Source organism: Centroberyx affinis, unplaced genomic scaffold, assembly GCF_046629955.1.
Source record: "Centroberyx affinis isolate AG114_WGS23_722 - 3 ecotype Tasmania unplaced genomic scaffold, CSIRO-AGI_Caff_v1 ptg000617l_1, whole genome shotgun sequence".
NCBI lineage: Eukaryota > Metazoa > Chordata > Actinopteri > Beryciformes > Berycidae > Centroberyx > Centroberyx affinis.
Genome location: NW_027279247.1, coordinates 173,722 through 195,403, shown reverse-complemented (window position 1 = coordinate 195,403; position 21,682 = coordinate 173,722). Strand labels below are relative to the sequence as shown.

The window sequence follows — 21,682 nt, the reverse complement described above, 5'->3', positions numbered from 1 at the left end:
TTTCAATCCGCATCATTCATTTCAGGTATTTGGTAATCAAAAGGAAATTCATAGGAATTGTGGCATGTAAGTAACAAGAATGTCAAAAAAATATAACATTCCAGATTTAAAATTGTTATTATATAACAATATTGTGGTATTTTTTAGCTCACCATACCCTTAGAATTAGAGAAATCTTAACAGCTCAAGTAATTGTTGAATAGTTCAGTCCCATCTTATCACACCCCAATATGTAGCCTCACATTAAATACATAGTTACAGTACTAGGCTATCAAAATATATTCTGAGAAGTCTCCCCAAAAAGTGTACAATTCCATAAATTAGCACCAAGTCTCCGGATAAGCTCCGCTATAATTATGTGCACAACAATGAAACCACATTTCACTGTGTTGCAAGAATAGAGAAAGGATGGTGAGACTCAAAACAATCATATATCCAGGATCCATGAGGACCCTTTCACTATTTAGAGAGAGGAACTTATTTGAAAAGGTAGTTATAAAAAAAAAAAATTACATGAAACTCAAATATCTAGATATACAAAATGCAAAACACCAGCTCTTTCATTTAGAAAATGTTCATAAAAACAGTCATCATCTCAATATCTCTATATAGTTCATTTGTGAGAAAAATTACATTTATTTTTTCCTGGGTCTTTTGTCAAGGCCAATGCACACTTGCTCTTTTTTACAAACACAGTGGAGAACACTTGAAAATATCAATGTCTCTCCATACAAAGGCTAGCGGGAATATATGACTAATATAACGAGGCTTTGCTCACATGAAACAGTATGAAACATTTGAATATACACACTTTCCAACAATGTATCCAAATTGGTCAAATGCAAAAAAAAACTGTCAAAATAAGAACAAAACTGCAGACCTAAATGATCTGTAAATACATAATCATGATATTTTTTTCTTAGAGTTGTTTTTTTTAGCAAATAAATTAGAAGAGCTGAAGAGCCACAGTTCTCTTGGTGCATTGACAAGTTCCTGTTCCTGTTCCTATCAACATTGAGTCTGTATGGCTGTGTGTGTGTTGTGTGTGTGTGTGTGTGTGTGTGTGTGTGTGTGTGTGTGTGTATGTGTGTGTATGAGAGCGAGAGAGACGCTGTCACACTGTAACAGACGCCACTGGGAGGCACAGGAGGTAACAGAGATGCAGGCAGAGGAGAGGCAGTCGACGGGCCCCTGGTTGGTGATGGGGGTTGGGGGGGGGGGTCGTAGATTGTGGTGGAGGTGGTCATGGGAGAGGGGGTAGGAGGGGGTATGGGGTGGGTGAGGGGGGTTGTGTGCTGTCTCAGGCTACCTGGCACTCACTTGAGTCCCCGTGGACCCAATAGCAGATCTGGGCGTACTTGAGGGGTGTTATCCTCACCGCCACGTTGTAATCCTGCTGCATCCCGTTCCCGTTAACATCCACCCACTGGTGACCAGAGAAAACCCCAATGATCTTCCTCCTCCACTTCTTCTTCCCGGGCTCTTTGAGGCGGATATAGACCCCTGAGCCGCTGGAGCCGGGCTTGGCGTCGCAGTACTGGTACAGCAGGTCGTTGGACTCCTCCGAGACGGAGCAGAACCGGTACACCAGGTTGCCAGGTCGGTCATCGTCGAAGCCGGAGAAGTGGATCCTCCCGGCGGGCAGCTTCTTGACTGAAGGGATAACACCCAGATCCATATGCTTGACCTTCTGGGCTTTCTTCAGCTCCAGAACAGCGTAGTCGTAATCCGCAGCCACTCCGTCAGACACGCCTTTGAACCAGCCCTTGGGAACCTGGGTCTGCTTGACCCTGGTCCACCTGAACGAAGGCTTCTCTGATTCCGCACTGCGCCGACTCCGGCTCTTTCTGCCTTTCCCTTTTCCTTTCCGGTCTCCTTTCCGGTCTTCTTTCTCTTCCTTCTCCTCTGCATCGTCTTTATCTTTGTCTCCCTTTCTCCTTTTGCCTTTCCCTCGTCCTCCTCTCCCTTTGCCTCCTTTCCCTCGCCTGGACTTCTCCTTCAGGACACCAACACGCAGCTTCTGTGCTCCGTTCAGATAATCCCGTCCGTCGTGGATGCAGTGGGCCGCAGTCAGCACATGTTTAGGAGACACCAGAACCCCAGAGCATCCCGTGGAGATCTTCACAGTGGTGGAGAAGGGATACTTGGTGGAGAATTGCTTATCGGAGATGGTGAAGCGGGTGTCCATGCCGTACACTTCCCGTTTGTGGCGGGAGCTGGATGAGGAGTTTCCAGGCCAGGCAGTCACCTCATTGAGGCCCTGCACAGAAACTGAGGTAAAGGTGCGCGTACCGTTCTCGTAAACCGTCTCGTAGGACAGGAACTGCTCCAGGTCATCCAGAGATGGGGCGGGAAGGCGACGCTGGCACTCGATCCCACAGGTCCCACTCTGCTCTGCCTGAGGCTCGGCTGAGAACTTGGGGCTACTGAGAGGCACAGTGCGTCGGTTCCTTACCAGAGGCACCTTCCACTGTGGCCAGGTATACTCATCGTCCACTGTGGCCTCCTCCGCGACCACAGCTACCACCACCACGGCCAGCACTGGGAGCAGGAGACACAGGGGTATGGGGCCCATTGTTAAGGCGGGCCTGGCTCTGCAACGTAAACAAAAGAGATGAAGACTTAGTCAGGGATGACAGAGGGCATACTGTAGTCTAGACAAATGATTAAATCCTGTTTGGACTTCATCAACGTGCTCAGCAAGTTTTGAGGCAATCTTTTATCAACTTCTTATCATCTTGAGGCAGTTCCTACTGCAGGTAGAAAACTAAAATATTCCTGAATTGAATTCTAAAACCATTTTTAAACACATGTACATGATTGAATGTTCCCTTCATTGGCTAATTAATTTCTTGAGAAGGGCATTTATGAGGCATTGAAGCCTGCTGATCCATTAGACAAAATAAACACAGCTCCAGGAAAGTCCACAGGGGGGCAATGTAGTCCAGAGTATTAGAGACGTCTCATCCACCAAGTCGAGAGCTCAGCCTGCAGAACTATCTATAGGGAAGCGCAGTAGTCTGTTGCACTCCAACACACTCAGAACAGTCCTGCATAATTTTACCACAAATCCTCAAAATGCTCACACTTGCAAAATATGATGGGTACCATTTTTAATAAGGATAAATTGCGACATAAATACGAGAGACACTCTTTAAAAAATCGTTGAGATCTTGAAGTATTTCTCTAAAGTTGATACATTAGCTGTGTGGTTGAGAGCAGATTTATAGCCTGGCTGGAGGCTGTGGGCAGTGGGGACGAGAGGATGAACCCTGATTCTCTGAATGGGCTGAGACAGTGGCTTGGAGGTTTGCCACAATGGTTAACCTTCTCTTTCAGTAATGACCATATCTGGTTTCCTTATAGCTCCACACTGCTCCCTGTCCAAGGATACACATGACATCGAACATAAAGACTATGCAAGCTGCAGGCAGAACGCTGGTGCATGCTTCTGTGAATGTGATGTTTGCCAATGATCCCGATAACCCTATAAAGAAAATTAGAATTTGGGTACATTTTAATAGATTCAGCAGACCATCACTTTACTGCAGGAACTTTATTTCGTCAGCATTACTGTGGCGATGTAGTCACACAGGCAATTCCAAGCACAAGAGAAAATCATTTGGATGCTGCTCATTGAGGAGCAATGTAGCAGTAGTGCAAATCCAGCAGTTAATTTCAAACAGAAGTGTAGACTGACAAGCCACAGTGATTCCATTCATCCTGGCTGTTCGAGGGGTTTAAATGGTGTGTGACAGACAGTCTAACATCTGGGGCTTCCAGCTGGAGGACGAGCCTATGGGGGACAGCCTAGATTGGCCAGGGGGTCCACAGCACATTCCCTTCCAATTAGATGTTAGTGCAGTGTGAAAATGAGAAGCTGCCAGGCTTGGCCGCGATCCCAAGAGACACAGCTGAGAGGGAGATTCCCTCACTGGATGTGTAGCATCACCTGTGGAGCGTACCAATGCTTTATCATGGATTACAGAAATACTATCAGCTCTGCCACTGCCTGCATCCCCTTTTTATTTAAAACCACAAAACATTTTCATGTCAGGTATTTTGACAGTCAGTGTGCCAGTGACACAGGAGTCAACTGTCATCCATCTGAGTCAGAGCTTCAACAACTGCACCAATTCACCTAAGGCAGAGCCAAATTGAAAAGGAGACTATCTGGCTTAAACTCACCACAGTGTGTCCAATAAAACATGCCCAGTAGCCGTCATCTAACCAGCCTGAACCAGACTGTAATAAATATATACAGGCCCACAAAAGCAGTAAAACTGTCTCTATAAATGGGAATACAAAAATCTGACCCTTAGTTTCTGTTCAACTTCACACTCCCACCCCCAGACTGAGACAAAACACAAATCCAGTAGAAAGCCTGTAATCATTCAGGATAGAGTGGAAACTGATATGCTGCCATCATGACTCTTGGTTACAGAAGGCGCTCATTTGAACAAAGCTATTTTCCATTGCAGTAAGCTGAACAGCGCAGTGCCCTCTCCGTCCCACACTGGATTCACAGGAGTTGCTTGAGGCACCCAGGAGCCAAACCCACCGGTAGATGGCGCTAGGGCGCAATCCTCCCCCCAGCTCAGTAATGCATGGGTCCCCTTCTCTCCCAGAGGTAGGCTATTGTCCAATTCAACACCACGTTTATCGGAACGGGTGATTTCATCCAGTTTGACCTATTTTCCCAACTTTAAATAAACTTCTGCCTCTCAGGCAGAAGGTCTCTACCCTGTTAGGGCAATATACAGAATAATCTGTGACTCATCAGACAACCTTTGTTGACTGTTTAGAAGGAGAAAATTATAGGCCAACTATCTGATTCGAATTTAATTCAAATTATCTCAGCAAAACGCAGTCTCTTTTGGGACAACTGCAATCAATTATGTCTTATTCCAAAAATAGCAAACGTCAGAATTATCCGTATAAGGCAAATAAATACCCAATCCAATTAGATAATCAATACAGCCAATGAAATGTGAACACAATTACATCTGCTCCAGCATATAGCGGCTATAAGTGGGAAGAAAACGCTACGATAAATGGAGAATTTATCTAATATTCATTTTAATCTATTTAAAATTTTAATTTATGTAAACTGACTTCAGAAACGCAAAAGGATGTAGATAAATAAGGAATACTGTACCCAGTGACCTATCAACATTTGGATTTAATCCCCTGTAAAAAAATAAAATAAAAAATAAAAAATATCCAACAAGTGCATCCACCAAGAATAGATGTAACAATCCAAACCGCAAGAAACCGATGAAAAATGATCAAAAAGAAAAAAAGAAAGAAAGAAAAAAACAAATAAAGAGCTCACTTTCCATTGGCTCCATCAAGAGATTGTTATAACTTTGCATAAATGAGAAAGGCTTCATACCTGCTTGCATTCGATTGATGGATATGCCAAATCCGCAATGTATTGTTTGTTGTCTTTTTTTGTATATACAATTATGATCCCTCTTTATCCAGAAAACAAACTTGCATCCCAGACGTCCCGGTATCAGCAGGGCGATGGTTCCCTTCTCCTCATTGCTTTTTGCAAAGAGGCTGGGGAGAAAGTCGCAGCCGGGACGCTCCGCTCAGGCTGCACTTGATGCTGAGGAAGAAGGGAGGGGGGAAGAAAAAAAAAATCTGAAAAGGCTTTTTTTTTTTTTTTTTTTTACTTGTGACAAAAGCTGTTCACATATGGGTGGGACCAGACCGAGCGATTTAACTAAAGGCTGAATTGGGTGAAGTCAGTGGTCTATTCAGCGGCAGCCCAGTCGGGAGGTGCGCTGCTGACATCCTGGTGCAGGCTGCAGCCCAGGAGGAAAAAAAAAAAAAAAAAAAAAAACACCCCAAATTTCAGCGCACCCGAGTCAATGGTACTTTCAGTGGACTGTGAAGGAATTAGTTCCACTGATCTCCACAAAAGCCACTTGCTAGGCATTTCTTTGTCAGCCATCTGAGCCTGAACATCTGCAGCACTTTTATTTTAGGTGCCCGATGAAGTGGTAAAGCCCAACTAAACTCCTTTTACTCACGTTTCAGCCTGACATAAACCTATTGACCTTAACTCATAGAAGGTATGCATCACAGTAAGTAGTAACAAACTGGGATCTTTTGAAGAATAGCATCTATTAATGCTTTTCTGAGTATATAATTGATTTTATATTTGTGGATGCTTGCCTTATCATCATCATCATCATCATCATCATCATCATTATCACAAAGTTATCTTGATGTTAAAGCATTTTTCGCTACTACAAATGTTCCTTCTGCATGTGAAATGTACATATGAAGTAATGAAATTTGATACTTTATTGATTTCTGCAGGGGAATTCTGTTTGCTTTTCGCTTACCCAACTCTCCTGGGAGGTCAGAGGTCGGGCTCAGCTACAGCACAGCACCTATGGGACCGACAGTGACTCAGTGTCTTGCTCAAGGACTCTTCAGCAGGGTGCATGCTTGCCGACACAGGGCTTGAACCAAAGTCCCAATACAGGCACTTTTGAAAGTGTGAGGACAAGTCAGTACATTGCTGTGTTTTGTCTTTGCATTATGCAAGGTCAGGACCAAAGGGAAGAACGCAGGGCCTCTGGCAGACAGAGGGGAATGCCATGGTGACTGGCTGAAGTCTCAGTGAACCAAGAAAAGACATGGAAAGTATGTGTGTAATGAGGTAGAGAGAGAGCGAGGGAGGGAGTGTGATAATATACATCTGGCCCAAGATGATGGAATGGATTACAGGATGTCATTTGGATTAGAAACTGATCTTTGTGTAATCACCTCTGTCACTCACCTTGATCTACAGCAGGCTTCACACCAATTAAATTGATTTCAACACAAAGATTACAAACATCCGCCAGTCCCCAGAAACTGTGCGTGTGTGTGTGTGTGTGTGTGTGAGACAGTGAGTGAGAGAGAGAGAGAGAGAGAGAGGGCTGGAGATAGGGGGTGATGGTCAAGTGTATCACATATCTATGTGTGCACACATCTATAGAACTGGTGGGTGTAAGAGATGCCTTTCCACTTCCTCTGGCCCACTTTGGGTGTGGTGAGATCCAGATGCCTCCCTCAGGATCAGTGTGATAAAGGAATACACCAAGTTTTTGGGAGATTGGCCTGTTGGTCAATTTACCTGTTAAGTGATGAGAACACCAAAATTGTCCATGTGTCCCCAGTAGATCATTGGCTCTGGTGCTCCATGCTAACACTTTAGCATAAACAGGGTGGCGACTAGCATTATATCAAAAATGAGAAAACATAAGAAAATGAGAACCTACAGTATAGCAGCACTAAAGCTAAATATAAAGTAATCTTAAATGACATGCAGCCAAGTGTAGAACATTGGCAGTTTTGTGTAGGACATTGGTAAAGTTTACATGGAATATGTAATGTTTTGAACTTGCAGGGATCACTTTCCCTGTTTCCATAGGAAGTGATGGTGGTGGGCGATGGCAGCTAAAAATCACTGCACAGTGGATGAATACAGTATGCTCACCTGAAATAGTTCCAAAAATAAACATGGCTACATCAGCTATATTGTGCTAATTATATTTCATTTTTAAAATATAATTAATAATAATTAATATGTAACTGAAAAACAATAACAACATTTTATTGCTAAAAGGTTAATCTTATTTTGGACCATGGTAGTTGCTTAAAGCTGCACCAAGCGGTTTTCTGACCACTAGAGGGTGACAGAAACTGCAACACATTTGTAAACTAGAAGGGCACTCGGGACTTCCGCCAAGGTTCGTGCTGTTATTGCTTGTTTGTGAGTCGGATCCGGATCCGCTCCAAAATTTAATGGGTTCTTCCTTGGCCCATGCTACACCCTTCCACGAAGTTTCATGAAAATCGGGCCAGTAGTTTTTCCGTAATCTTGCTAACAGACAAACAAACACAAAGCTAGCTTAATTGATTACACCATTACGAGAATTCTTTTCAGGGATGGGAGGGGGTGAGTGCCGCAAGGAGCTTCGAGTTGGGCCGGGTTTTGACAACAAGCTTTAGAAAAGAGGTGGAAACAGCAACACAGCTGGCCCACATGTGTGGATATTGGTTTATATCATTATGTCTCAAGGAAATCTCCACATAGCACAGGTTAGTTTCAGGATTGGTTATAGGGTCTGAAATCGCTTAGTGCAGGTTTAATATCACTCAACATAGTGTATGCTAAAGTGTTAGCATGGAGCACCAGAGCCAATGATCTACCAGGGACACATGGATGATTTTGATGTTCTCATCACTTAGGTAAGCAAGCTGACCAACGGGACTGTGCATTTCTTTAAAGCTGTGATTGCTCTGCTCCTCTCTGAGGCCTGCCAACATCCCAACACAATAACAACCTGTGACCGCTGTTATGGCAACCTTGACACATCCAGACAAAGGAACACAGTAAATATTCCTGTTTTCAGTTAAGTTCAAGGTCAAAGGTCACAAAAGTGCTGTGAGAAGCCACAGAGAGAGAGAGAGAGAGAGAGAGAGAGAGAGAGAGAGAGAGAGCCCAGCCCCGCGGCTTCCAAATAGAAAAGCAGTGAGTGATATTTCTGGTTGGGGTCGGAGTATGCAGGGTGGATAGAGGGGCTTTTGTGCGGGGCGTAACACCCTCACAGGAAGTGCTCCCTTTGCGCTCTCGTGTGGCAGATGGACGCTTATGGGGAGAGGTAACTTTCAGGAATTTCATTAGTTGTGTTTGAGTGTATTGGATGAGACCTTGCCCACCTTCACAGCGGTAAACCAATAAGAGGGTGCGCTTCTTAAAGGAATACTCAGAGTTTTTGGGACATTGGCCAACTTATGATGAGAACATAGACACCAGAATCACCCATGTGTCCCCGGTAGATTGTTGGCTCCGGTGCTCCATGCTAACATTTTAGCATACACCATCTTGAGACATTGTAGGCTTAGATTAATTAAACCTTGGTGAGTTCTTTAAGACCAAACTCTACAGCCGACTGCCCCGAGTGTCCCCCCACAGAGGATCTCAAGGGGCCACTGAAATGTCCCTATTCTGGATTTATCCAAGTGATTTATTCCCTTTACTTAAAAGTTATCATACTTGAAGAGATTGGTTGAACCATAGTTATATTGAGTTATTTGTGTTATCGCAAATTTTAGAAAGTACAAAGCATTTTTTCCCTGGTGAAACTGTATCTGTGTCAAGTATGGTCTCAGAGGACCTCAATGCCTTTCGCTGTACACAGCAGTATACATTAAAGGCTGCCTACTCCTCTGCACAGACCACACTAATAAACCAACTCAGAGGGCTGCAATGACCCACAGCTCACTTCCACATACTTTATTTTGACAACTGAATGGTCTTTTAGCTCTGCTCCACGCTAAACAGACCACCATTGATAAGATAGGACTCTCTACCTCTCTCTCTCTCACACACTCCCCCCCCCCCCCCCCCCCCCTCACAAGCACACACTCACTCGCACACACACATATAAACAGTTATGGGACAGTCATTAAAGGTCTCGCTTAGATCCACATACAGTATATAACCTTTTTTAATTGTAAATATTTGGGTATAAGGTTAGCATGCCAGCTTTCAGAGAAGAGAGTAATACTGATGAAAGGCTGACTGAACACACATTCACATGCGCCCTTTTGAATCTCTGCATACATGCACAACTGAACAGACACTCACAGTCCTGCTGAAGGGGGCAGAAGACAAGAAACTCAGCTTTTCAGGAATTAAAAAAAAAAATCAGTCTCCTTTTCATGTTGACGTCCATGCATTTTTGAAACTGTACAATGGATCTACAATGGAAGGTATTGACTCAAAAAGAATAGAATATTGTTTTTATGTGACAGTAACCCTGATCCTGAAGTTGGTTACTTTTATTTGCCTTGCATTTTTTTTCGGACACAAAATGAAATCTTGCTAAAACTAGAAGGCACCTCAGAGAGTGCAATTCGCCAACTTGCTGTTACCCCCAAACACATCATTCCTGTCACATACATTTTAAGTTTAATTGATTTCTTGACCCTGCAAACATACCCTTAGGATTTGGAATCAAGTCACTGTCTCCATTAGTTTTATAGTTATGGCTAAATAACGATAATTGTCTGTTCATAAGTTTTTGAATTGTCCAGCTGAGAGACAGACAGACAAACAAGCTTACTAACGGAGGTGGAAACACAACCCCCTTGGCGGAGATAATAAGCAACTCCTTGATATGCAGATGAGCATGATAGACTGTATCCAGTCCATTAAAACAGATCAGCATGTATACGATTATCATCATTCACCAGTCTCTCTGTGTGTGGCCTTGTGTTTACACTGACTCTCTATAATCCCTTTCTGCAATAAAAACACAAAAATATCATTCCACATCACACGCCTGCCTGCACCTGAAACATCCACCAAGTATGCCCCTAATCCCTATGAATATCTCCATGGAAAAAACAAAACAAACAAACCCTGCCCTACAGGTAGGAAACTGTTCCTCTTGTGCCTGTTCCTCTTCTTATGACTGGGGATACTGTGTGGACATCTGAGGTTTCCAACCACCATGATTGATGATCTCGTAATTTGTGTTCAGGTACAGTAATCATTAGTTCAGAAGCCCCAAAGCCCACAAAGGAAATGGCATGGAGGAGTCGGGTCTTAGAAAAGAACTAAAAATAGGAGCGCTGTTTCACTGACCTCTCTGTCGCATACAGAGATCTCGTTATGCTGCCGGTGCTTTGCCAAATTGCCATTGCCTAGATACCCCTCTGAGCATGGCACTGAAAACACACAGTCAAAGCTGCTCGGAGTTAGTTTCTAGTTTGGGAAAAAAGTCTCTAAAGACGTCCTCCCTCCTCATCCATCGCACCGGTGTCAAAACATTCTGCAATGCCGAGAGGTTCAGGCTTGAAAACAGGAGGATGCAGTACAAACACGGCGTCAGCGCAGCACACAAAGCCCAACCCTGACATATACACAGCCTTGATCTCTTATCATGGTAATAATGTGTACACACCAGGGAAGGGCGACGTTTTAAACAAAAGTGCACGCAAGATGGAGGGCTGACACAAAATCAGTTCCTTCACTTGCAATAGCCGTAACGTCGCACACCAAACTTATATTTTGCAGATTATACAGCAGCCCCGTCGGTGAGCCTCATTTGGCAACATGGTGGAAAGTGGAACCAACAATTCATGCCCATTCTTGAGCTGAGGTGAACAGTGATCTGCAGTGTGTCCTCACTGGGATGAAACTGTTTAGACATGCTGAGACAAACACGGCTGAAACGTGACATTTATTCCACACAGGCCTTTTGTTTATAGCGGGGATTTGGACCGAGGAGGTGTTTTCATTTCACCCCGTGCCGCCAGGACACCAGACATGTGAGAGGAGCGAGGGTGAGACGGATAAACTTATTTCTTTAGCTCATATTAGACGGAAGAACCAAAGCCACGAACCTGATTTGGGACGATCAAGCAACAACCAGTCCTACATATGCAAATGCACATGCACAATGAGCATACACACGCACGCACACACACACACACACACACACACACACACACACACATACACATGCACACACGTCATATACAGTACATGCAAACACACATGCATATAAACGCAAACACGCAAACACAAACTCTCACAAGGTTGGAATGGAGGCGTAGAATAAGAAAGGAGGGAGGAAAGTAGAAGGGTGTGGATGTGTGTGTGTGTATGAGAGAGAGAGAGAGCTAAAGAGAGAGAAAGAGAGAGAAAGAGAGAGACTCACATATTCTGAGGGGTCAGAAAAGGTTACATAAACACACTGTGTGACTAGGTTAACACACTAATCTCTGTCCTCTTCTCTGGAGAAGAAAGAGGGTTTTGTTGAAGCCAAATGATGATGTCTCTTTGGCTCATTCTGCCAATTGCCATTTCGTCTGACTGTTTTGTTGAAGTGGAGAAGTTCCATTTTCGGCTCTCAGATGTTTGATGACTGGTTCAGTTCTGTTAGGGAAACCCTGACCTGCCTGCTGTCCAATTATTTCAGTCATACTGTAGAGTTCACCAGCATGCCTTGTTCTGTTGCTACAATCTTTTATTAAAAGGGCCAACACACACCACAACACCTTTATCAATGCAAGCACAAACACACACACACTCTGTACCAGAAGAAAGAGACTTGTTGCTATACCTTGTCACTTTTAAAAGTAATTAGTTAATTTACTTTGTTACTTACCTTAAAAAGTAACTACAGTAGTTGTGCTTCAGAGTTACTCTTTACAAAAAGTAACTTTCACCCACTTCAAAAACATGCTGTAGCAACTTGGCTTGTGCTGACATGTTTTTGTTTTTAAAATGCACTATCTATGATGATAAATGACTATCGCTCCATTTTTAAAACATGAAGCCAATGTCATATCAAGCACTTAGATTGTGTTTTTTCAATTTTTCAGATTTTCACTTTTTTGTCCTTTTTTAATTCGCAAAACAAAAATGAAACAATGTGAAAGAAAAACAGAAGTAATGACATTCAAAATTTTACAAATAACCAGTAACGGGTCACATGAATTGAAAAACTGACACTTTAAGTTACTAGTTACCACAGAAGAGTAACCTGAGGGTGTTTTCCTCAACACTGTTGATAAACCCATTCACACAGCCTGTTAACCCAAAGGCTCAACAGTACCTTCCTCAGGATATGTTCAGGGCTTCCTCGACTCAACCTGGCCTATTATGATCAAGCTCCTTCTTGCTGTACACTCGTGTCAACTCAACTTTCTCTAATAATGCTAGACAGTAAATCTGTGGCTCAAAGATCTCTCTTTTTCCACCTCCCCAAATATCCCAGGGCTCAAACAGTGGGTCATTATGAACACTGATCGGTGAAAGGGCCCATTGATTTGGGGGGCTGGTTGAAGGTCATGTATGGACTCACACTGGAGTAGTTGTAGCTAAGAAAAGAGAGAGAGAGAGAGAGAGAGAGAGAGAGAGAGAGAGAGAGAGAGAGAGAAAGTAAAGGGCTGAGGCCAGTCGAGGTATGGCAGCAGACCTGGAAGTGCAGCGTCCCTCAGGAGCCCCTCCAAACAGCCGCCCATTTCCTCCGTTGGGAGGCGCTCAACAGGCCCAACACCTATGAGCTCCTTTGCGTGTGTTCTGTCCCGCCTCCGAACAACAACAGCTATGGTTTAATACGGCTACCTAGAGGGAGGAAATGTGCTTCTTGTTCAAATTTTCCTCTACCAATGATCAAACTCGCATCGAAGCGCTGCCAGTTCTGAACAGTGGAATTTATTTTGAAACCCTCAGGGAATATTGGAATGGATGGATGGTTAACTTTAACTATGGGAAAGGTTGTTGTGCATATCTGTGAACCCAGCGACACGGAGTTCATTGTAGGTGAAGTTTATTATAGGTCTATTGGTCCAAGGCAGTGATAATTAAAGAGGCCAAAAGGGCAAAATGCCCTAGAGGCCGCGACAGGTGAGCACACCTTGATAAACGTGAGAGGGGTCGTTTCACCTCCCGATCTCATGTTGCCTTGAACTTTGACCTTTGTGCCTTTTCACTGCTCTGCTCCACTCCTCTGTTATATTCAAACAGCCCCCTTTAGCCATAGTTCCCATAGTCTCATATTCGTATCTGTCAACACCCAGAGCTTTTCCGCCTCGTACGCCACCAAACCACCGAAGCCAATCTCACATTTCTACTCCTTTTGTTCTCCGGCCACAGTCGTTCTCACTCTCACCAGCCGACTGCATGACGCAGACGTCGGCCTGTCAAACTGACCAGAGTCATTTCCTCAGACAGGGACGCTGAAATGGACCCGCAGCACATTCTATAGCTTAGTTTTCCACTGTATGTGCTAGGGTTTTATATTGGGCTTTTATTAAATATCAGATATTGGTCAGTTATGGTCTGCTGCCAATATGATGGACGTTCCTCCCCGACCACAGCTACATAAAAACTGTCTGTAAAACATGCAATGGAATTTGATTTTCTTTGCACATTTTATTTATCCATTTAATTCTTCATTTAAAGGTCTCTTCTATCCCAGAGTTTCCCTGCCTTTGAACAGGAGTGGTGGTCACTCTGCCTTAAGAGGCGGCTAACCCTAAAATAATTTCATTAGTCTGGGTTTCAATGGAGAGTTGAGTGTCCCACATTGGTCTAAATGCAGTTTCAGATGCTTTTCCACTGTCAGGAACAGAATTCTGGGGAAAACACTGAATAATTGTGTTAAATCATTTTTTGGCATGACAAAAAATGGGCTATCTGCGGGATAAGTCGAGTCCTGATATGAACTCTCCCCTATAGTTTATACTGGCAGGTGCTGATGCAGTCAGAAGGTATGGTTTCCTCGTTCCATAGAGTCTGGCTGTAATCACATTTAATGACCACATTTGTGAATCCTTTACCATCAGCGGTACAGAGGAGGAAGTATGGCCAGGTGTTGCCATCACAGTAGGCTGTAGAATAAATAGAGCAAAGGGAGAAAATCATGTGTTTGTGGGTGATTTGATTCTCTGTAATTGTCTTTGTCTTTGTCTGCTACCTCCTCCTCTTCCTGGCCAAAAAAACCCCACAGGGATAAATATGAGGCAGACTCAGGCGAGGGCAACCGGGCTGCTGTATATGATGCAGACTGCGGGCATTGAGATCTTGCATTAAGGCTGGTCGTTCTATGTGTGTGCGTGTGTGTGTGTGTGAGTCAGGACGGTGTCTGTGCCATAATAAGAGATTGTGTCTATAAAACACCTGGTTCAAAAAGGTCAGAGACAGTTGCTTAAGAGAGGTGATGCACATGAAACAAAGGAGCAGGCTTTAACGTGTTTAACAGTGTTGTGGGTAAGATATGCAATTAGTATGAATGAGTTATGTAGTAGCATACTCTATACCAGCAGCCTTATTATTTATATATTACATAATCATTCATTCTGTTAATATTACAACTCAGTTTGGCTGAAGGGCTTTTTATTGTATGCTATTAGATGAAGAGTAATAGCTGTGTTTTATACTTTCTTTCAACATCCCGCAGCCTAGATGCCCCAGCAGTCAGTCTCTCAGATCGCCGGCCTTGACTGTTGCCCTGACCTATAATCTCTCTCTCAGTGTCTTTCTCTTTCTCTCTTTACAAAGCTGTGTCAGTGGAAAACATTGCTCAGCTGACTTGACAATAAAGTGAGGTGCACTGGAGTCAATGAGGGTAGAAAGGATCATGCTACTGGCAAGTCTTCAGGGGGACTTTCCTTTGTATTTGGATTTGAAATGCACCTGTTTTTTTGTTAAACGGAGGGTTAGGAGGTACAAGGGCTTAATTTATATCTGTGATATAGTTGAATCCATGACATTTTCATATTAATACATGCTCATTTTGCTACTCTCTATCGCTGATTAATATAACAGACTAGTGATTCAACCTATATCCAGTTCATGAAAGCTTTTACATTTGCTGTTCTGAACACCCGGTGTCTCGTAGGTCTGTCCTGAGAAAAATCCTCTGTTGCACAGGAAGTGATGTGTTTTATCTTTCTGGTTTGGAATAAGCAGAAGAAGAACTGGGTAGTTAGCGTGAGCAGCGATAGCCACCATGGCTGAACAGACAAAGAAAAGAGAAACTCAAACTGCATCAACAGAAAATCCAAGGAGAAAGACGTCACAGTACTGAACACACTGTTTGATTGACAGGTGATCTGTGGGAAGTGCAGTGAGCACTTGGCACCAAAGGGGACAAAATAAAAATAAAGAAACAGGGACCTCGAGGATTACCACTTTAATTATGTTAGCCAATTTTTAGGTGTTGGATGTAACCTTAAATGCATTTTAGAATATAACTTCTCTCTCTCGATATATACCACATGTATTGCTACTGCTGCTGGAGCGTGATCAACAGACGTGGCCAACCTCCTTCCAGCTGTTCCAGTGTTGTGATCACCTCTTTCCCTTCCTTGATACTAACATGCTGATTTCATTGGGTGGGTTGACGGTGGTTCCCAAACCCTCCCTGCTGCATTCCTCATGCCCTCCTGCTGCCAGTTGGCCTTCTTCCCAAACCTCAAAAATAACTTCCAGCTCCCAATACAGCAACAGACGGCAGATGTTTGTCATTCAGAGATTAGTCATTCAAACACAGAATGAAAGCCTCCTAAACACGGTGGAGCTCAGCGGACCCTCAGTTATCTGCTGCTATTTTATGTATAGGCTTTGGTTGGACAGACTGCTCAATATAAAACATTGCAATGCAGCTGCCAATCATGTCAGTCTTTCTACATTCCCACGGGCATTTGAACCTTCAGCAAAGGGCAAATGGTCCTTAAACTCACCAACATATTTGGTGAGTTTATGCTTAATGAAAATCTGTTCTAATGTAATTACATTACAAAAGACACAACTTAAATGAGTTGAGTTTTTGTTAAGACTGAGTTCTCTATCAGAGGGCCAACCACTGGTCCCATTCAAGTCAAGTCAGCAGACTGGAGCAGCAGGTGTGAATGGTGCCAGTTGTCTTTTTCATTTTCTTTCTTTTCTTTTGTTCATATATACATAATCTGATGGTCATAGTCAGTACTGAAGATAAAGAATTGTGCTAAAAGCAAACTGGTCCTCCCATTGACTTTCTCTCTGCAGCCTAGTTGGAGAACTGTGGCCTGTAGGCCTGCAGCGGCCAATGAACCCTATTCTATTTGACATTCTATTGCATGCAACCTTTGGTGGCTGCTGTATCACCATGCTCACTAGCAGCTGATGACAAGGTGAGTGGTTTCTTGAGGCTCAGTCTGGTCCTGCTGTTGACTGGCTCCTGCTGCAGCAGCAGTCTGTGATGTTGACTCAGGGCCAAGAGGACAGAGGCAGCCTGCCAGAGAGTCTGCAGTCTGCAGTGAATCAGCACAAGACAAGAATGGCCAGGCCCTGTCCAGGCTGCCTCATTGCAATGGATCAATGGTTTGCTTAATTTTGATATTTTTCATTTTTTTTTTAAATATCTTTTCCTTTGCATCCTTCAAGGAAAAAATCTGCCCTAAAGCACTTTGACTCTTAAACAGCTATTGTCTATGTAGCTTCTATTTCTGGGTCAATTGTGTTGTTTGTTGGTGTATTTTTCTTATTCCTGTGGATAACTGGACAAAGGTTGAGATATTTCCAGTGCAGCTATAATGGAGTTTGATAGCAGAAAATGTTTCAGCTATCTAAAACACCAATGGTAAATTTCAGGTTTTGGTGCGAGTCCCTCAGAATCAAAGAGTAAGGGCTTCTGTAGACTCGCTGTTTTGCACCAACGACCAACAACCATACAGGGAGAAATCTATCAGAGAAGAGGCAGAGATACCAATTTCTGAATGAAGCCATTACTTCAGACATGCTCACCCAGGGTCCATATAACTGACCAGTCTTTGAAGTAATGAATTTGAAGCAATTAATTTGAAGCACATCCCTGTAGATTCCCCACTACTGCTCACACACAGGATCCTAACAACCGTCCACATGTAGGAGGAATCCCTTGTTCTATGTCCTAAGCAAAATTCAATGAACATGATTGCACAAATACCAGACAGTTCAACTTTATTGATTTCGACAACAAACAGCAGGCAGTCTGGTTGTGAGGCAAGAGTGTTGTAGATTTGGAGTAAGGGAATCACCTCATCAACACACCAGCATGAGGTACATGCTGATCGAAAGACCTTTCCTACCACTCCCAGAATGTCTGGGAGTCACCTCCTGTCACCCTCAAACTCACCGTTGCCTATAATATTGCATAACCCTCCTGCTGCAACAGTGTGAAGGCTGAGGCTTGACCTTGACTTCATACCCTGATCAAATATCCGCACTGCTGTCATAAGGACTCAGACACTATGTGCTAAACTTAGGCCATAAAGTTAAGTGTTTGTAACAAATGCCATGGCTTGTCAAAAGCTATTGGGGATCATCTACACCATGCTATGGAATAATATGTGGATTTCTCTTCATTTTAGACCTAACAAGTTTACCCCTACTTATGGGAATGATTTGCTTGCACAGTGTGACATAATGTGTTTGTTGTAGTCTACTACTACTAATATTACTACTACTAATACTAGGCTACTACTACCACCACTACTACTATTACTGCTGCTACAACTACTAATACTACTACAACTACTGGTAGGCTACTGCTACTAGCAGCACTATTGCCACTACTACTACCGCAGCTACTAGGCTACTACTGCTATACTCATTTTCTTAAGACAATTTAGCTACAAACAACCACCAATATGAATGAACACAAATAGCCTACATTCAGAAAAGCATTCATGCCTCCCCCCCCCCCTTAAAAGACCCTAATATAACTTACACCAGTTCCACTTACTATGATGTGTAGCCTAAATGAATTTATGTAAGATAAGATTAAAATCAGTAAGACTAATGTCAGCCTCAAAAGGGTAAACTGAGTTCAGGTGAACTTACCCATCACTATATCCCTAAATTACTCCCCATAAATTTGCTCAATATAAACTAGTATTAAAGTTTTGCTGCCAAATGATACTTGATACGGGGACTTTGCCCGTTTTAATGAACTGAAACAATAAAGCAGCTTGATTGATAAGGAGACTCGAGCTCTTCTTAAGTCGTGTGTCGAGATAGGAAGACGTGCGGTCACAGCTCAGTGGTCGGACCTGCGCATCCACTTGTTGAGTTCACAGCAGTTCACCGTCGCTCTATTTAAAGAGGCTGAGGCAACAACATGGCACACGGTCTGGTCAGACGAGAGTCGGTGGACACGGAGATGCACAAGTCCGAAGACCAAAGCAAAACCTTCGTCTACACCAAGAAGAGGGGCTACGATGTTACCAGAAACCCCTACTTGAACAAGGTAACGAGAACTGCCGCCGTTCTGTGAGTTTTGACTTGTTTCTAGGTAGGACAGGGTTGACAAACTGTAATGCTGCATTCATGCACTGTAGGAAACGACATGAACGACCCATCAAAAGTGGTAAATATGTCTGTGATACCCTAGTTTTCGAGATGGGACTTTGGGAAAGCTGTGTCAACAAGTGTTGGTAATGACTTTTGGCTAATTAATTATTTATAAAACGAAAAAGATAGACTCTCAAGTACGCATTTACGATTCCCGACCTCGGAAGCCGGGGCTTACGAAGAGCACGTGAATGCAGCATTAGTCAGCGGGGGTTCAGGAGTATCAGCTTTAGAAGTGGATATATTTAGATTTAAAGGGACCAAACACTGCTGGCACACAGAGAGGGGCTTTTGTTGCCGTTGTCCCGTCCGTATCGCTTTCTATAGACCGTGTTTGGTTGCTTTGCATTCATCGCTAACGGGATGAATGGCTCTGGCCCTTCTCCCCCCTCCCCAAACCCCTCAATATGTGATGCAGCTTATTCTGACAGGCTGCTCCAAGCTCACTGTGGAAGCTGATATTGTGTCAAGTAATACTAGGCCGCTACTGCTCCACTAACATTGTAAATATTTAATAGTAGGTATAACTTTCCTTTTCTTCTCTTGGCATTGGAAAATGAGGAACAGGGTCTTGGGTTAGGGTTGTTTGAAGTTGCATAATCACTGTAAAAATGCTGATCAGTTTCCTTGTAGGGTTGAGTCAGTGTCATGAGGGGATGGGCCGATCTTTCTGTGGGAAAACTTGTCAAGGTAGTCTGTTGGCATTTCTTTTCAACATGACTGGTCGGCTCAAGCCTTGGCTTGAATTAGCCTGATAATTTTCTTTGTTATTTTTTGTTGTTGTCAGTTTGTAAACCCATGTTTAACAAAGAGGCTCTGGCAGCCTATTTACCTTTCCAGTGTTTTCTCCTGGTTTACATGGTGGGACGGGGCCCCACAGGTCACCAGTCTCTGTCCGTGGTGCTGACTGACCATCAAAACAGCTGGCTGTATTCAGGGCCAGTCATGTGTCAGGTGTACACTGCAAACACTGAATGTAGTCTAATCACTCACTGTCATTTGTCAGAGTAATTTGAGGACATTTACACAATCTTTTTTTTTCTGAGTTGCATACCCAACATATTTATTGCGCTCGTCCTGGTCAAATATATACAAATCATACTGGAATCTATAGCAAAATAATAAAAAAGTGCAGGCAGATCTAACTGACAGACTTGTATTTTAGCTTTATTCTCTCCCATTTCACTATGAAACACTTGTGCTCAGACAAAATGTCCAAAATATTATAAGATACTGCAAAACCTGCTATTTGGCCGCCTTGTTCCCAGACGTTTCCCCTCTTTTAGGCTCACAAGCCGGACTCACTGTAGGGTAAAGCTGTCCCTGTCTGATAAAAGCCGCCGTTCACCACAGTTGCAGCGGCTCTCAGCCTAGGTGGTGTTTGCCCTCAGCTGATAAGTCAGACAGTAGAGTTCAAACACCCCAGTCTCTGTGGGGTGGGGTGAGGTGGGTGGAGCTCAGGCCCTTACTGGCTACACAGAGCCTTATTTGTTAGGCAAGTTAATGACTCCACTCCTGAGACCACGTGTTGCATATCAACCCTGTGTGTGTGTGTGTGTGTGTGTGGTGTGGTGAGGTGTGGTGGGGTGTGTACATAGATGCAATAGGACTGATATAGAAAATTAGGTCACCCTTTGTAATCCAGGTGTGCCCAACCAGGCTGAATGATGTCATGTTTTATAGTCCAAAGGTAGTGACAAGGGGGTGGAGCCATGTTAGTTCTGTTCTGAATCCTTCATTTAAAGGTGCTACATGTTGCATTTCAACATCCTTCCAGTCTTACATTATGGGATTACAGATTATTACGTGAACCTGTCTAATGCCTGGTAAAGGTTGTCATGGTTTTACAGCACAATGGGGCTTATTTGAAGGTGTGCTGCTCATTTTTCTGTTTTTTAATTTTCTTTTTTTTTTTGTAAATTTGCCTAACTGAACTGATTTGAGACACTTTCCTTTCAACCTCGCTCTTCAGACTGAGAGGTTGGCTGTTTGTAGTAGAAGTCAAGCTGCAGGCCTGTACCTTTAGCCCTTAAACCTGGCCCAGTCAGCTGTTTGTTTACATCTCAATTTACACCTCGGGGCCCTGAATGGCCCCAGTATACGAGAGGGCTCTTCAATGCACTGCTCAGATTAGTTAACCCAAATTCATGTGGAAGCATGATTGGTCTACCACTTAGGACGTTACACTATGTTTTGTTTATCTTAATGAATGTCTGTTAGTAACAGGACCTCAGACATTCAGATTCGGGGTGTTCAGTGTAGGCTTGAACTTGACATTGAGCAACACATGTGGAAGGTTTTCAAAGACAAAGCAGTAAACTAGACATCACTGTCACTTTGCTCACTATCTTAAAATGGCCTCTCTCTCTCACACAGTTAACTTAGTCTCTTCCTTTCTTTCTCACCTCCCTCTCCCTTTTTTCCTTCCTCTTTTCTTGTGAGTGGTGTGAAGAGTGAATGTTACGAGGGCCGCAGTTCTTTCATGTTTTATGATGAGGCTTTTCATCCTGCTTTAAAGTTGGCCCTCCTAATGAGGCAGAGGTTCAGAGCTTGTGTTATTACTTTGTTTTGGAAAAGATCGGGGCTTAATGAGATTAATCAAACAAGCGCTGGAGCTGTGCTTGAAATGTTCTGCAGCAAGCATCTGCTTTTAAAAACGGAGGAGCCTGCCTTAAATTTAGCAATTAACCGGAGGCCTGTGTTCACCACACTAGTTAGTCTAAAATAATGCCACTCAAAAGAAAATTGAGGGCAGATTCTTAAAACAAAAGGCCTCAACTT

General features: G+C 43.4%; 2 protein-coding genes across 2 annotated transcripts in view; one reads left to right on the top strand and one right to left on the bottom strand.

Moving 5' to 3' along the window:
* Positions 1-5,537, bottom strand: prss35 (serine protease 35). Its single transcript, XM_071518626.1, has 2 exons — positions 5,396-5,537; positions 1-2,594 (listed from the first exon to the last, which is right to left on the bottom strand). Exon 2 carries the CDS (start codon positions 2,573-2,575, stop codon positions 1,301-1,303), a length of 1,275 nt encoding a protein of 424 aa, XP_071374727.1. The 5' UTR covers positions 2,576-2,594; positions 5,396-5,537; the 3' UTR covers positions 1-1,300.
* A 13,092-nt stretch (positions 5,538-18,629) lies between these two features.
* me1 (malic enzyme 1, NADP(+)-dependent, cytosolic) overlaps positions 18,630-21,682 on the top strand; it is an 88,656-nt gene continuing 85,603 nt past the window's right edge. The window contains exon 1 of the mRNA XM_071518625.1: positions 18,630-18,797. Within this exon, the coding sequence (XP_071374726.1) occupies positions 18,669-18,797 (129 nt within the window). The 5' untranslated portion in view covers positions 18,630-18,668. The remainder of the gene's footprint in view (positions 18,798-21,682) is intronic.

Excerpts from the sequence above, each read along its gene's own strand:
- prss35 (XM_071518626.1), bottom strand. The coding sequence starts at position 2,575 with ATGGGCCCCATACCCCTGTGTCTCCTGCTCCCAGTGCTGGCCGTGGTG.